A 17975-nucleotide genomic window follows, 5' to 3' on the forward strand; every position below is an offset into this window, starting at 1 on the left:
CCATCTTTGTTCTAAGCTCCTTTAAGTACTTTAAAGGTCTCCCTGAAGCCTTCTGTCCTCCAGGCTGACCCAGCTCAGCTCTCTCAGCCTGGCTCCACAGCAGAGCTGCTCCAGCCCTCGCAGCATTTTTGTGGCCTCCTCTGGAACCGCTCCAACAGGTCCATGTCTTTCCTGTGCTGAGGACTCTAGGGCTGGACACAGCACTGCAGGTAGGGCCTCACCAGAGCAGAGCGTGACAGTGGTCCAGACTGCTTGGGCTGGATAAATGGCAAATGCCAGTCCTCCTAGCATTCTGAATTACCCAGACAAAGCACCTTTCCTCCAAACCATTCTAGGGCACCTCCTAAAAATTCACAGCAGTGGGTACCCACAACTGCCACGTCACAAAGCTTTTCTTGGCTCAGTTTTATGTCTTGTTTGGAGCATAAACTCTCTCTATTAATGAACATTCAGCATCCTCATGTTCAGAGTGCATGGGGAGGCACCAGAGCACTTAGGCAGTTGGAAACAATAGCACTGGCAAGATAATAGCATTTAATTTGTTGACAAACAGATTAATGAGTGTGCCTAGAAGAGGAGGAATGAGTATTTATCATTCAAAAAAGACATGAAAGTAGAATAAATATGCATTGTTACCAGGAATTCTTATGAAATTTGGCTTGACGGGAAAACTGCCATATGTGATATATGCCTGAATTATAGAAGGAAGTAATTTTCTTTTAAATATACTCCTAGGGAAATGCTTTGTTCCAGGCTGACAACACTTTATATTTTGTGCCTATTGCATAGAAGACAAAATGTGGAATAGAGGAAGAGAAAAATAAAGTCACTAATAGGTTACATTACAGAAAGATCAAGAGCTTCAGTAGACATTAGTAGCTTGATAGGAAAATTAGTCAGATCTGAGTGCATTCCCCTGAGTGGAGCAATACTTTTTTCTGGCAGGAACTTCCCTGAAATCAGTGACATGAAGAGCTGTTCAGCACAGATGTGGAGGAGCATCTGTACTGGGACCTTTCCTATAGAGAAGGTGGATCCGAAGCACACTCAGCCTCAGTCAGATAGATCTTTTTGTTTCTGAACTCAATCCTGTTCTGAGAGTGTATCACAAAACCAAACTGGCACTGTGTGCTCTTGTCCAAGGAATGTCCACTCTACATTCCCTGCAAAGAATGGTTTCCTTCTGTTTTTTTCTGTGGTTGTTTCTGGTAACAGCAGCACGTTTGGCTCAGTTTGAAGGCAGACCTAAGTCCTGAGTACACAAACCTATTAATAGATTTCATACTGCAGAGAGAACATTATCCTGCTGAAAATATTCCAAGTGCTCGGCATAGACTCCTTGCTGGAGTAGCTAATTATTCATGGAGTGCCACTTGTCAAAATGCCATCTCACTGCTAGGTAGAAACCCTCCCCTTGGGACTGCTCCCAAGCCCTTTGGCTAGGTTAGGTGGGAAAAACTGCCCTCTTTCTGCCTAGGCTGTTCTTTTTCTGTGTATTAACCAAACATGAAGTCCACAAATATTTCCTTGTTTTTCCCACTCTTCCCCTTCCTGACCTTCATCCCACATCTTGAGGAAGAAGTATGACATATTTGGTGTACAGCAAATAAATCCATTTTGTTTCTAGCTGGTCAAATATTCATACGAATTTGTGAAAAGACACCTCCTGCACTGGGCATGGATTGAGCCTGAGGACAAATGTTATGAAAGACTCAACATTATAATAAACTTAGCAATACACTCTGAATGGGTTTTGCCTCAATTTTTAGGGTGATGCAAAACCAAACACAGCCATAGAGTTTGAAGAGAAAGGAAAACACCATAAAGGGCATGTATTTATAGAGGCTGTCTATGTCCAATTATCTATTTTTTTGCTCTATTTTAAGAAGCAGAAAAGAGGATAAATCTTTAGAAGCCCACATACGGTGCTTTGGGATATTTCCTGATTAAAGAACACATGTAGTTGAAATGAAGGTGATGGGTGACACAATGGTGATGTTAAGCTTACAAAAAAAAATACCCTTGTGGTGGGCAAACAGGAGGAGAGGTACTTTTGGGAGATAGAAGAGGTTCTGTTGTCAAAGCAATTCAGAGTGGAGTGGAGTGGAGCTACAAACGGGCCAGAAGAGCAGTATTATATAAAAGCATAAAGGAGCAAAATTGCATGAGTCATGAGGATGGAAGGGGCAGGAGGAAAAGAAAGTGGGAAAGGATAAAGCAAAGAAATGGAAAATGCTTCAAAGAATGGTTTCCCTTCTGAGCTGCTGAAGCAGACTGAGGGTGCAAGCAGGCAGCATTGCTCAGCAAACCACAGCAGGTAGGGGTGGGCTTGGTGAAAGCAAGGAGACCCCAAAGAAAGCAGGGCATGGGGGGTGGGTTGGAGAACAAAAGGCAACCAGAGCAGATAGAGATGGTGTAAAGACTGACCAGAGGGCAGAAAGATCTATAATCACTACATGGCACTCCTCACAAACTAGGATCAAATGTTACCTCTGCAGTTTTGCATTTCTTGATTGTCAGGAAGTGAATGGAAACCCTTCAGCTGCTGGATGGCGCCTGGCTGCTCTGGTCCTAAGGAACTGCTGTCATGGATGAGCTCTGCTGGAGCACAGTTGCATGAAAGGAGCTTTGGTTAGCTTACCTGTGCTCCTGATATTGAACTTCATTGTTATTTGCAGCATGGTGTAGACAGGGTGATGGTACGGCCAGCATGAGCTGTGTATTGACATTGTTCTCACAAGTCAGGACAAACCATTTCAGGATTGGCACAAAAGTTTAAGAAATGTTTTTGAGAAGCTTGTTTCATCTTCTCAGCAGTCACTGCTAATACCAAAGGGGCACCATGCCAACACTGGATTGTCTCATAATCAAATAAATCTCATTATGCCAAGCTTTGTGTGGACCCTCAGTTTGATAGCAGTCTCAAATCCCCAGTTTTAGGTACTGATTGATAACCTCATATGGGCTGAGCTGAACCAGATGTTCTGAGCCTTTAATGCACTAATGTATTTGACTCCTCATAAAGCAACTTAGCAGAACTATTTTTTAAATATGTCATAGTTATTTGAAAACATTTTATATCCAATACCTGCATCTTCTTTCAGCTCATCCACATGCAGCTCCTCACCAAACGAGGGCACAGCTGTCGTGGCCGCTGCTGTACTCTCTTGCTGCACCTCTTCAGAGGCAAGTGCCTGGCATGCAGGAGCTGGAGGGTCACTCTGCGTTGCTCTCGTGGCATCGTCACCAGTGCAGGCTTTGCCTTCAGTATCTAAAACACCAAATCATTTAATCTTAACTAAACCATGAGCAGTGAAGGCTGAAACTCTCTGTTGTCCGTTTGTGAAGAGCAAAACTCAAAGCTGCTAGTGCTCAGGAGACTGAGATTGTCTTAGAGCAGCATCTGAACTCTAACAGTGTTAATAAGCACCCGTAATGCAAAACTTGTGGCGATCAGCCATCTGGATGCTAATATCCACACAGTTTTCTCAACAGGACACCTTTTTCTGTGGGCATCCAGTAGCCTGGGCAACTGGCCACTGTGCTCTGGAAGCACCTGCTATGTGGGATATGAGCACAAGCATGGAGAACCAGAGGTCTCTAGGAGAAGGGAATTTGTTGCATGAGCAGAGCTCATGGTGCATTGTGTTCTCAGGTTGGTCTGATGTGTCTGAGTGGTGTCAGGCTCTGTGCATGACACAGTGCCATCCGGCTGCCCCAACAGTAATGCTGGAGCCTTACCAGAGACAAGGCTGCTAATATTCCCTACCAGGCTGTAGGTTTTGAACATAGTTTTAGTTACTCAGCTTTGAAAAGCATGTCCTGTGTGATTGAGCTGATCAGAAATTCAAATCCCTTTTCGTGCAGACCTAGAAACTGCTCCCTTTGCTTACTCTGAAAGATTTTTGTGCCAGTGATCCCTGCAGCTGTACGCATCTTGATGACTGAAGCTTTTCTAGTATTCTCCTATTCAGGCAAGAGTCCTCAGAATACAAACTACCCTTTAATTCATGACTCTCCCAGAATTTACAAGATCTACATCGCTGCTGCAAACCAAAGCAAGCAATTACTTCCCACTGTAGCCAGGCGTCGTGCTGATGGACATGTCTGCTGTCCACCCCTGACCTCCTCACTTGTATTTCTCAGCCCTAGACACTCCTTTCTGGAAGCTCCTGACAGGGCTATGTTTTCTTGCAATGATATCATGACAAGTTTTTTAAACATTGATTTAAAATAGCTAGCATGCATAGCTACCCATTTTTAATACTATTTGGACAATCTGCGGGCTAATTTATTGGGCTTTTGGGTAAGGGTATCAGATTTTGGCCCAGAGATGCTGCGGAAGGGCTGCAGTATTTTTGTACGCTGAGCTCACTCAGTCTGCCTCATAATCACGTTTGGTGAAAAGTTACTGTTCTTAAAATAGCCCTTGCAGTAGCACAGTTGCTATGATACAGCGAAGGGGAGGGGGAAAAAGTTCATTGCCTACATTTCAGCTCATTGTGAAGGCAGCCTATACATAATCATCGGTGTATTAACAGCTGCCTGCACTATTTGACAGGCAGCCTTTAGCTCTTGGCTACATCTGGCCAGTTTAGTGCTCACAATGGGGAGAAATACTGGGGGAAGCTCCCTAAATGTTTTCAAGGTAACTCTACTTTGCACGTTGCTCACATCCTCAGAAGGGCAAGCTGCTGGCAGCGGTGCCACAGCAGAACTGCAGTCTGAGATACAAGTTCCTTCAGATCCCGGCCAGTGCAAAGTGTAATGACTAATGAAGTAATGACAGGCAAAAACCAGACTTGTTCAAGGATTTCTGTTGAGGAGCATATGAGACTCACAACAGTGATGTTGCTGCTCAGAAATGATCAGCTTGTGCTTAGATCAAAGTGGGTGTGCTGCTTTGATCGGCAGTGGGTCCCAGCATTGTGTTTTAGAGGTTGTCTGGGGACAGAAGAAAGCACAGACCTTAGATGCACTGGTAAGTAAAGCAGCAGTGTCTTGAGTATTGCAAAGTAATCAGAACAAGTAGAGCTGTAATTTTGTTGGGAATGAATCCCATGATATGCCAAGCCCTGCACCCTGTAACCTCTTAGAGTGCCAGTTGGTTCCCTAGAGTGAAGCTGTATTTCAGGTTCAGGAGTTTTCAAGGGGCAGGGTGGCATTTGCCCCATGTGAGCAGAGCTGGAGAGGACAGGAGTGTCCGGCTGTGCCTATGTGGTGTGTCTGGGCAGCCAGGCGTTGGGGTTGGGTGAGGAGAAAGGGTGGCGTGACCTGTCCAGATGACTCATCACCAATGCAAGGATGCTGCAGTTTCACCCTGGGCTGCTCGCAGCTTGGTGCAGAGTCTGCACTAACTTTCTGGTTTGCTCTGAGCCAAACGGTCCAGCTCAAAATGCTGCTTGACAGACCCTGTGCTATGAACTGGAGTGTGACCCAGCTGTTGTAAATGCAGGAAGCTGCTCTGAAGGTTTCTTGGGCTACAGCTGCATCCCAGTTTTTGGACTATGTATGAAAGTGGGCAGGAATCAGGTGCTTGGAAGTGGAGTAGAACCTGGTGAAACAGAGGGATTTTAGGGTTTTCCTGTAGTCTTCTAGCATAGCATTGCTGCCTTGACAGTTGCAACTTACTGCAAAATGAGGATTTAGCCTTGAAACTGCTGCCACTTAAGCTCAGTCCAAGTAGGGCACTAATCATTTACTGAGAATTATGTGGGTCAATTTTTTATTCCAGTTAATAAGCTGCTTCTACTAATAATATAATAAAATAACCCTGGAGATTCACAACACTGTAAAGAAAAATAACTTGCAGGTGGCTGCAGTGTCCTTCAGCTGGCTGTTGGCCATTCTTTCCTTTCTAGGCAGCAGGGTGGTACTCAAAAGGTTTGATGTTTATAGGAGCTCTATGTAACTTTATTGCAGGCAGGTAAAGCAGTCTGTTTGCAAATGCCTTTTTTAAAAGCACAACTTGTTATCACTCCTCACTGAACTATATGTATTTATTTAAACTATTTAAATTTTGTTAAAATGATCTTGCAACTTAGGACCATCTGTTTTCCTCCCAGATCTTTAGGCAGACAAGAGGTTTATTGATTCAGTATTATTACCTTTTAACGTGCTCTATGGAGTTTTATTTTAATGTTCTTTTGCAAAGCTCTACATAGGCATGTCTTCAAATTAATGGAATATGGGGAACTTGCCTATTTCTAGCAGAAATGGGATGTATTTTTCTATCCAATAGTGCTTATATGCTAATAAGGCAAACAGTTATCTAGAAATATGAGAGATGCAAAGAGTTCAATGGACAGGAATTAAAAATGAGCTTTCTAAAAACTTCCATTTTTGAATAAGATGACGGTTTAATAGATTTTTCTTTTTTGTAATTTGAACATAAACCTAATATTAAAATATCTCCAATAAGCCAATACAAAATTTGCTTTATGGCAATGAAAAAAATCCTGTTTAAAATGCTCTTTTTCTGACGCTTCAGTTGCTCGGTTACACTCCAGCATAGCATCACTGAGTATTGTCCCACAGGCTATTTATAGGCATGGCATTTGTTTTATACAAAGAAACTCAATTATTAGTTTCAAAGAACATAATTTCTATCTATCAGATTGGTCAAACACAAAAGACCGTCTTTCTTCATGACAGTACTTTCTGCTATGAAGTTTTCAAAGTAAAGAGGGAATTTTTACTGTATTTCTCCATCTCTGTTTAGGTGGAAATGGCAGTCGGGATGTTATCCATAGCACTGGTAGCTTGCTTGATCTTGCAGAATATTCACCCAGATCTCTGCCTCTCCTGAGCATCTGTCAGGGCTGTGGGGCAGGGGTATACAGAACCACAGCCCTTTGTGCCTCTTTATCATCTTTCATTCAGTGACTTCTGCTCAAACTGGTTTGTACTCAGGAAAGCTTTAAAATGACACTTCAAAATGCTTCCATGTGAATGAAAACCAGGCAGAATGGTAATATGTTTTGTCACAGACTTGGTTTACCAGAAAAAGACAGCTGAAAACATCAGATTAGTATCATTTTATGAGATTAGGATTCATGAGTTGTACACGTTAGCTGAATGCATCTGTATGTTTAAGTTTATATGTATACCAGCTTTAGCTGACTTTCTTAGCAGTAGGATTTAGCATAAAACACATATCAGCTCAGCTTGTAACATGGATAAATCAGGCAAAGATGGAGTTGCATTCAAGATGGTAAACCATCAAAAATTAAACTAAATGGATTGATTGCAGCAGGGAGGCTTTGGAAGACAGACATGCTTAACTCAGATACTAAATGTTCCTCTCTGTTTGGATTGAAGGTTTTTCTTTTGCAATTATGTTTCCTGAAAAAGACTCCAATAAAAAAGATGAAGTTTTACTTACCTTGTTCCATCATCTCCAGAAGGCCTTTCTTAATGAGCTCATCCCGACCTTGTCGTGCTGTCATCTTCTTCTCCAGCACTGCACAAAGTAGTAGCATAACACAGCACCAGTTAACAACAGAGTACTCATATAATGGAGTGAGAAAGATGCAAAGTGGAAATTCCCTCTAGTCTCAACTACTGTGTGCTTGGAAAAAAGAGCAAGGATTTTGTTTCGGGGAGCATGGACTGACCAGCCTGTTTGTGCCTTTTCCTTTGTTAGAACAGCTGTAAAATCACACTCATGCAGAGCTGAGATTTATGATCTAACCCACTGTCTGATCACACTGGGTGCAGAGTAAAGGGGATATTAGAGCCTTCACGCTGTTTAATATGGCACATTGGAGCTATGTCACTGTGAAGCAGTGTCTTTTACTGTGACACTCCACAGGCTATTGGGGCAAGTGGAGGGAATTGCACCATCCTACCTTAGGAAAAGGCAATGAGTTTGTCTCCTTCCTGGTCTCCTGGGACATCCCTGGAGACTAGTGAGAGAATGCAGTGCAGTGTGCTGGACTCCTTCACCACAGAGACAACTGCTTGAGGGAAGATATTTTACATGCTGTAGCTCCCTCCTGTCACTTTTCATAATGTTACTGTGACCTATATACTCTTCTTACCTTAAATAAAAGGGGTGATGATACTTGGGGCCATAAATGTAGCAAATTTTGGTGAAAGGACAGCCCATGAAAAGCAGCCTGTATCAAAGCTTGAGCTTCACTCTCCTATTTTGACCTTTTCTTCTAAATGTACTATATCATATTATATAGGAAGGCAGCCTATATGGCCTCTCTAGCCTTAAACATTATTAATCTGTAACATGCTGAAATCTGTGAATTAGGTTTAGATTAAGTCACTGTTAACATTTCCTGTGTAAGCAAATCTCACTCAATCTAGGCTTTGCTGTGTGCAGCATCACTCTCCTGTTCTCCTCCTACCTGCAGATGTCTGCTTTAGCTTCTCGTTTTTCTTTTTCCGCCACTTCCATGGTTTGAAGATCCTGCCCAGTGTTGCCAGTTTGCTGTTCCTCCTCACTGGTGGAGTTCGAATCCCTGAGACCAAGTAGTCAGAACGCATTGCAGGGGACTGCTCCATCTCATCTGAGAGGGGAAGAGAGGAAGGCGAGCTGTTAGACAGAGAACTTCAGCATAGACTTAAAAAGGGGAGGCAAACGGAGGCTCACCAGCTACCAAGCATTCAGTCTAGTCACTGAGATAAGCAATGCAAGAGTTTGAAAGTCTCTGCATTGCTGGAGCCGGTGGCCAGGCTGAGAGGTGTTCAACATCACTGTGCCAGCCTGGTGCTTCCTACCATCTGCTCTCTTGACTCAGCCCTTGCACAGTACCTGTCTGGATGCCAAATATTTCAGTACCTCCACTGCTGCCATCCCTTATGGATTAATCAAGCCCACAGAGAAGAGCATGTGCTGAATTTGTACACCCTATGCTTTATTCCCTTGCTTTCCTACTTTTGTCCATGCCTGGTACTCTCCCTCCCAAGGGCTGTGTGTAACTGCATTACAGCTTTCTGGAATGTGGAGAGCTGAGAGCTCCCAACAGCTTTAATAGAAGCAGTAGAAATTTAACACATCTGTAAATCAGACCCATGTGGCCTCCAGTTAATCACGTAAATGTAATGTTCATTTAGAAAAATTTAGACCTTTCTGCAAATCTGAGAGCAAGTGTGAGAAAGCTCAGGTCCCTTCTGGATTCCCAGCTTCCAGTTCTGCTCTCAGGCCACAGGATATTGCTGCCTTTTAAATGAACTGTTTTCACATAAGCTAACACAGAGCACACTGACTGGTATGAGCTAATGCAAATCTTTTACATAAGAATAGTCCGTTTGATACATGGTACATAAGTAAAATCTTAGAACTGTTGTGCAAATTTATTCCTTGAGGAAGCTAAAGGGAAAATTCTTTCCCTTTTTTTCCAGCCGACCCACAGGAATTCAGAGATAATGCTTCAACTGGAAAAGCAATTTAAGTGTTCTCAATATTTTGTCTTGAAAATACACTGTAAGTTTTTCTTGCACAAAACAACACATAGTGACTATTCACAGTTGTGTGCTAGCCAGTACCATGAAAGAAAGTAGCACAGTTCCATAAATGGGGTTATTGATGTCTCTACTGGGATTTGTATTTGAGCAGCACAGTGATTGTTACAAGGGAAGCTGCCATCGGGCATCAGACATGCTACATGAATAAAATCTCAATAGCAATTTGTGTTTTTTCCACAATCAGTTATGACTTAAATGAGCAATGTGAAGCTATGTACATGTACATTTCCAAGTAATTTCTCTCTGGAACAACAGCATATATCACAAATTGCTGTATGATTGCAAGATAAAAACTATATAGCATCTTCTAGGCTTTGTTTTTAAGTGATCAGGGTGAAAATGCTTAAATTGCAGCATGGAGGTGGGGATTTCCAAGTAAACAGGAAACAATTTTTGGAAAATTATTAAACACAGCAGGGAAATGAAAACATTCCTCCTCTTCCATTTAATTTTGAAAATGCTGATAATAGAGATGAATCATTCAGTGGAGACAAACTAAAAACTTGGCCATGTGAACCACCAGAACAGAGAAAAGACTGTACCAATTCCCTCCCTGCGTTTTGCCTGCCCAGTGAATTTCTCTTTCAACGTACTGAATTTAGAGCATCCTTGTCTCATTCCACAGAGTTTATCCCTGGGATTACTTTAAAAAAGATTTAAAATGTATATAAAAATTTAGTTTTGCCTTTGAAAGAATGGTGTCTACCCAAGGTGATATTTATGATTTATGGTTTGGAGGTCAGTACAAAGAGCAGAAACTAGCAATGAGCGTAGCACAGAAGGGCAGTAGCCTACAGACCACAGCTGGAGTGCCAAGATATCATGCTTTTTTCCTAACTCCATGTTCAGAAATGAGAAGTATTGCAGAAATAAGCTTTGAAGAAATAGAGCTACTCTCGATTGCCAGAGATGGCAATGGGAATGGAAAATGGCAGAGTAGATCTGCTGTTAATTTGCTATTATGATTACTTTAAAGCTGTAATAGAAGCCTCAGAAAATAGCATTTGGCCATTTCTTGTGACACCCCTTGAGTGTGAATGGAAATGTTCACAAAATTAGCTTGTCTCAAAAGAGCTGTAGATCGAACTGTAAATCAGACCCTTGTCCCTGGAAGCGACAGGAGAGTAGGACAGTCTCGGCTCAGCCATCCCAGTCCTTGCTGTGGGGCTGCACTGCTGCTCAAACACTTCCTGCTATTCCAGGAATTTCTCAATCATGTAAGTGAAGATTAAATCAGCTTCTTAAAGCTGATTTAAAGCAGTACCTTGGCAAGTTACTGATCCTACTGCATTTCATTCAGGATGTAGGTGTCTGCAAAGTGGTTTAGGCATCATCCACATGTTTTGTTTAACACTGGTGGCATGAGATCATTTTACCTTTTTGGCCAGATAGCAGGGGATGTAGACAGAACCAGGAAGCCATTCAATCCTAAACCTATGTGTCTCTAGCACTTTGTTATCACAGATATTCGCCTAAGAAAGAGAATGGAGAGATACTGAAAGGGCACTAAGAATTCCCTGAGTGCTCTGTAGTGATCAGTGCTTCTGTAGTTTCTACCAGCCCTGTCAACCGGGTTTCTTCCGTCCCCTTCTGCCCTCTTGGTTGTGGAAATGTAAGGATTTTATGCCTTAGACTTTGGTTACAGATGAAATACAGATAGAAATCAAATGTCAAAGAAGGAACGGTAGCTGAAACAAATGTTCCAATGGAGGTTTTCTTGGGCTTTTAAACTTTATTAATGCTTCTCTTCTCATATGGTACAGACAGTTCTTAAGCAAATGGTTTTATCACCTGGTATATTCTCACCATATGCAGTTCCTACACTGTGCATTTGGAGAGATGGACACAAATAAAAATAGATAGAGACTCAGTAAGACAGATGTCCTGAAGTCATAAATAACAAGGAAGTGGTCTCACTGGCAATAAGAATCACAAGAAAGCCCTTGGAGCTCCTCATTTCCAGTCAGTTCATTACTTTTTTCTTGGTTGTGGGTTGGCTGCTTGGGAGATAAGAAGTTGACAGCACAAAAAGCAGTTCCCACGTACAGCAATGAATACTGAAGGAGAAGGAGTGCCTAAATATCAGCCAGTTCCTGCAGCCAACAAGCTGCCAAGACTTGCCAACCCTCCAACCACTCTGTGAAATATTCAGCACATTTTTGTAATCTGCAATCAATATTTTAATGATGGTAACTGCTCTGTGCAATACTGCGGTTATTCCTCCCAGAGCCTGACAGCCTGGGGCCAGGCCATGCAATCACATAGACGATGGCTGCAAAATGTAAACAGCCAAGAGCCGAATGAAGACTCTCCAAATCAGCAAGGAGAAATGAGCAGCAGCCTTACTAGCTGTGTAAATGGAGAAGGAAGAGGGACAGTCATTATACAGGGTCAAGCGAGCACAAGCTTAACCCACAGCACAGCAACCTCACCCTACCCAACGCAGGGAGGCCAGGCTCTGCTTCGCCGCCACTGCTGAGACAGAGCTGGTCCCACGCTGTCCCACATGGAGACAGTTGTCAGCCCTGTGGGGCCAGAGGGTTTTGCTCTGACTGAAGCTTGGTGGCTGTTTATATTGGAATTACTTTCATGTCCCTGCTGTATTCTAGAGGCCAAAGGCTTCTGTGCTGGAGCTCCAGATCCAAACAAAACTCCTCATCTATCACGCAGTTGTCATCTGCTCTGTGTGTGTCAAAGGGGTAGAAATTAACGTGGCTGTGCCACTGCTAAAGATGCTGGGCAAGTGCTTCTTACAGCTAGTGGGGTAATTTCTAGAGCTCCTGACAATGGTCAAGAGGGTGAATGGTTTGATGTCTGAGATATTCCAAACCAGATGAGGAGAGAGGTTTTGACCTGATGGATATTGCTCTGAAGTACTGCTCTGAGCTGCAGAATAAACCAGGCAACAAAGAAGAAGGAAACAAACCATAATATTCATTACATTTGGCTGCAGGGTATGACCCCTCAGAAAGTCTGAGCATCTGCAGCTTCTTGTTTACATCGAGAGCAGTTGTGGTGATCAGTGTTTCTGAAAAATGCCCCATTGCTTGCTTCTTTAAAATACTGTGGTGACATAAATAGACTTCTCTTCCTGTTCGTGCCTGCTCTATAGGAATTGTGCATTCATTGTGAAGTTTTTCTGCATACAGAAGCTCTTCCATATACAGATGTCAAATTCTGGATGTTCTGTTCAACACACCCCACCCCCCCCACCAGAAGTGGGACAGGTTTGCTGTGAAGTTTGTGTCCTGGATGTGTGATGGAAGAGTGCCCTATGCCTGCACACAGCCTTCATTTGTACAGCACATGGTCTTGGTGCCGAGGTGATCATGTCTGAGTGATCACAATTTGTGAACTTGAGCACTGGGTTCAGTCAGTTGGGTCTTTTTTCTTGGGTTGTTCATGGTGACCAAGAGGCTTGATGCCTCGGTTGCTGATTATAGCAACTGCAGGCTGCACTCTGCAGGCTGACGTATGGCAGTTGGGAACATCAGGGATGCAGAGCCGAGTTATACTGACCTTGCCATAGAGGGAGTCCTTAAGAGATTTGGGATACCCTTGTGTGAATACGCGAATTGCAGCAAGGAGTTTATGGGAAGATGAAAGATGCTGAATTTTAATGTGCTGGGGATTTTGGTAACTTAAATTCACAGTAATAGAAGTTGTGCCTTGCTATATCCTCTATGTACACTGGTCGGAGAAGGACCACTGAAAAATCTGCAACCTGCAGGCAGTTTAAAAATAACACAGCAGACAAGAGCTGCAGGCAAATCTGTAAGGCAGGCGTGCTCTGTTTCCTGATGAATTAGTTTGTAATGCAGCTCTGCATGTTTTCCCCTTTATTGTCATTGCGTCTGTCTGTGCAATTCGGATACAGAGTTAAAAAAGGAATAAAGGTTCCCTCTGGTCCACTCTGGAGGGTATAGACAGTGAGAGAAATCAAAATGACCTTTTTGGCTTTTGGGAGAGAGCTGCCTTTACTACTACTAACTTTCAGTGCTGCCTAGAATTACTGCCTACCCCTAACAAGGACAGTAAGGAGGATGTGACAGCAAGAGCTGAGCTTTGAAAGGGTTCATGTCTAGCACTGCTCAGTCCTGATCACGCAAAGCTAAACGTGTGAGGTGAGCCAAGAAACTGCACTTCTCAGCAAAGGGTGCTCTATACAGATGGGGTGGTACTTATCTAGTGAGAGAAAACTGCAGAGGAAAGAAGGCAGAAAAGATTGTCTTGGGCATAGAGTAAGGACTACCCTGAGCTTTGGGAAGAATTGGCAGCAGAAACAAAGCCTTTTTTTCCCTCTTTTAGCATCCTGAAAGAGGACAAACTAATCATAGTGATTGAATCTGCAGGACAGGGCTAAATTGTTTGAGTCTAGGAGCCTTTGAATGCTTCTGTTCTGTTCCAGAGAAACAGAATTCAAACTCAAGAGCTGTTTTATTGCACTAGTTACATGTTTCCTGTGATGGAGCTCTTCCTTGGTTTAAAAATGTTTTCTGTCAGCTGCAGTTCTGCAGACATGCTCTGTTTCTTGACTCTCTTTGAAAGAAAACTGTAGTGGAATGTTCCAGTTTGAAGTTTCCATTTCAGTTTTTTGAGCATACAGTATTTTGAATGACTGTTAGAAATTAGAAATTAAAATGAGAAATGAGGAAAAAAGCTTTTGATGAACCGAAATGTATTTAATTTTTGAAGAACTTTGTATTTGAAGCTGGGAATATTTCAGTACTGTTTTGGGTTGGATTTTAAATGTTTACACAGAGTCCTTTGTAAAACAGAAAACCTAGCTCCTAACAGTTACCTAGAAAAGGCAAGGTACCTGTAGTATGTTACTGAATGTAATCATAAGCCAATTTTGGATGCAAAACTGCTGGTGTGACATAGATTGGTGCTCTGACACGTCGTATTGTTGCACCAGAAAAATATTGAAACAAAATACGGAAAATTACAGGATTGAGGTTCAAATTCAGACATTTACCTATCCAGATGTTCAGGTTTTGTACGGTCAACAGTGTAGGTAAAAGTGGCTTGAATTCTTATCTCTCTTTCTCAAAATTGTAACCCTTGATGTCTATGATTTCCCACCATGGATTTCATCTCACTCAATAGTTTAAACTCATAAGAAGCAGATGGATAGTGGGGCAGGCTCATCCACATGAACTGAGTTACCTTGGGGGGAAAATCTGGCACAGTAAATTTGTGCAGACTTTGGGCTCGTTCAGATACATGAAGGCAGTGTGAAAACATTAAGAGAAATGGCAGAATGACAAAAGGGAATAGAGTCCTTTATAAGCACCATACCCCAAAACAGCTCTAGGTTCAGCTTCCACCAAGCACAGGCTGTTCTTGGGCTGTATCACCTTTCCTTTAACTGGCTGGTGTGAATTCTGATTAGGTTTTTATACTTCCCTGCATGAAAATGCAAGTTACTGTGCTTTCCTTTCTACCTCATGTGGTCTCCAGAGTCTGAGCTTCTATTTTCACTTCATACTCAAATGTTTGCCATGTATCCTTGTTCTATAATTTCCACTGCTCTTTAGTATGTTAAGTTATGATTTAACATCTTTCTTTAATTGAAGGAGGAAAAAAAAACCCAACCCAAAACATAATTTGTGGGTGGCAGGAGGGGGCTGTTCTTGCCAGGGAAGTTTATTTCCATTCTGTCATGCTGAGCCTCCCTTCAAAGTATTTGGATTTTAAAACCAGCTTTAGCTGAAATGAACAGGGAAACAGATTATACTTATCAAAGGAAAGAGAGCAGGGATGCAGCAACTCCAGCTAAATCTCTTAGATAAAAATACTCTTTATATGCTTGAGATCTGTGATTTCTTCCAGAAAATGTTCCTTCAGGAAGTTGACATATCGCCTAACAGCATTACTGTCGTATGAGCCAGGGTGTAAAGAAATTAATCAGGAACCTTTCATGCTTTTGGATCGTTGTGTCAAGTCCCAATGGCACTTCCTGTGCTTTGCAATGCACAGTGTGACAGTAGCAATTCATTAACAAAAGAAGTTTTTCAGTGTTTGCACAAATGAACCCACAACATGCTTTACCTGCGTAAGGAAGAACTAAATAACAGTAAGAAGATGAGACTAATGAAGGATTGCTGTATAATCACAGTTAATTCAGTTACCCGAGCCTGTACAATGTCTTCTTTGGAGAGGGGAAACTTGACATTTGCATGCTTCTCCCCCAGCGTGAGCTTGAGCAGGCAGCAGGCAGAGCAGCATCTCCTGAGAGTCACCAAAAATCTATCCAAAAGAAGTTAAATGAGCACTGCCTCTGCAGAGGGCCAAGAGCCAGATTATGCACCAAGCCTTGTCCATCCTGCATCTGCAGAGGGGTTTGTACCACATGCATGTTACGGATTCCCAGGACTGGGCACCTTCCCCAAGCTTCTTGGAGAGATGCTGTTCTGCAGGACACAGGGAAGTCCATTCCCACAGGAACGGCTTGATTTAGGCTTTCCATGCACTCATAGTAGTAAAGGTGTTGTCTGCACCGCAGGACCAGTGTTTCATCACCTGCAGTTGTTTAATTAGCTGTAGCCTTGCTGCAAACCTGCTGAAAAGATGTTTTTTTATAGCTTCCTCAGGGAGTCTGCAAACTGAAACACACCCTGTGCTGTCTCCAAAAGGCACCTTCAAATCCATTTCACTGTAGCTTATCCCTGATAGCAGTTACTTTTAGAAGGACATATAACATCCAGGGAAGTCATCGGTGTAAGGGCACAATACTTGCTGATAGGGAACTATGCATTGCTTTTTTCTGGGGTTCATGCCCCAAGAATTGACCTGTTTGGAGTTTCTTCTGTTTATGGGGGTCTATGTCTGTCGGGCATACAATCAGCTCTCCCTTTATATCCAGCACCAACTTGTATGTTAGAGAAATAATCCATCCTCATGTCCTGTGTACTTTTATGCCCTTGTAATTTAATGCATAATTTCCTTCTTCCCTCGAATGCACCGCAGCTCTCTGCTGGTGCTCTGTCACTGTTCAACGCCACCACTGCCATAGAAAATGTTCTTTCTGCTTTGTGAAACACAGAGCATCTGCCTTTTTTATTTTCCTTTTTTCCCCTTTATCATTCCTGCTGCTTTGCACTTTCACTTTCCTTACAGCTATTGGCAACAGTCACACATGAGTCAACAGTCTTTGGCGCATACTCCAGGCCTGCTGTCCAGAACAGGACAGAGATTTGGAACTAAAAATACTTGGACAACAAAAACAGGACATAAACCAGAGCAGCTACAGAGAAAGGTAGATAGAAAACAGGCACAGTGACTGAATTAAACTTTTGTCTAAAGGTTATGTATCCAATTTGGCTCCTTGTAAAACTGCTATAAAGCTGCCAGTGGTGTCTACATTTGGTTGGTATGTAAATTGTGATGAAACCCTTCTTAGAAGGTCATATCACTTGAACGAATGGTTAAATACTGTCTAGAGATGGCTTGGTCTGCTGCACATAACATTCTGTAAATATGAGACACATGTAGGAAATACTTTGAGGGAAGCAGTGTTTGTAAAGATCTATTTATCCCACTATCCACTGGTATTTTCCAATGAGGCAATTATACTAAATACTCATCAGTCTTCAAAAGATGGCACGATACTACAAATCCTCTGTTGTCCTCAGCATCACTGAAAAGACACACACATACATGCATAAACACGGAGTAGCATCAGAGGTTACAACATCCCCATGGGCCATGGCACTTCTTAAGTGTTAGATCTTGTGTTAAAAGTGTTAAAGTTACCATTATCTGCTCCTTACCATGGCACTATTTCAAGATTCTGATAAGGACTTTAAAGCACAGATCTAACAAAACTGCAACATCCATAACTGTAGAGATCTGAGTATCTTTAAAAAAAAAATGAGTTCCTAGGAGGTCCCTACTGTTAAAAACTGAGATTTTGCTTCCAAATGATGGGCTCTGGTTAACAATCTTTGAAGTGCTAACAGAACAATATGCCTTCTAAAAGGAAATTCTTTACTGGTTGAGGACCAAGAGAAATAATTGCTTATCAAATTTACTGTAATGATTGTCACTGTTTCTTTGAAACAAGACCACAATCTATTCCTAATGGAAATGGCAGAATCTTCAGGGCACGAATGAAAATGGAAATTACCCAAAATATATAAAGCTATCTCCTCTGCAGCTCTTGGAATGACTGCATTCCAGATTGTTTTCTTCTTGTATTGTAGGAGCTAGGAAAAATAAACTACTGAGTTGTAATCCTTGCCCTGTGTAGGAAATAAAAGGATAGAGACAATGTTCCACATGGCAACAACAAAATGAGAATTTGGCAGGAGAACAGTGTTCTCTGTCCATTAACTCTCCATGTCACCCAGCAGCCAAGCAGGGAGAACAACTGAAAGTAACTACTATTCCTTTTGCTGCTGCAATATATTGGCCGTGTCTACATTAGCAAGTAATGCAGCCCATTAGAAGTTGGGTCTGTGAACAGCTGGTGCTCGGGACTCAACATCTTC

General features: G+C 42.4%; 1 protein-coding gene across 2 annotated transcripts in view; it reads right to left on the bottom strand.

Moving 5' to 3' along the window:
* PHACTR3 (phosphatase and actin regulator 3) overlaps positions 1 to 17975 on the bottom strand; it is a 108617-nt gene that overhangs the window by 40999 nt on the left and 49643 nt on the right. For both annotated transcript variants that reach the window (XM_030503171.1, XM_030503170.1), the window contains exons 2-4: positions 8361 to 8522; positions 7385 to 7462; positions 3089 to 3271 (exon numbers count right to left, since the gene is read on the bottom strand). In XM_030503171.1, the coding sequence (XP_030359031.1) occupies positions 3089 to 3271; positions 7385 to 7462; positions 8361 to 8522 (423 nt within the window). The remainder of the gene's footprint in view (positions 1 to 3088; positions 3272 to 7384; positions 7463 to 8360; positions 8523 to 17975) is intronic.

Source organism: Strigops habroptila, chromosome 13 (genome assembly GCF_004027225.2).
Source record: "Strigops habroptila isolate Jane chromosome 13, bStrHab1.2.pri, whole genome shotgun sequence".
Lineage (NCBI taxonomy): Eukaryota > Metazoa > Chordata > Aves > Psittaciformes > Psittacidae > Strigops > Strigops habroptila.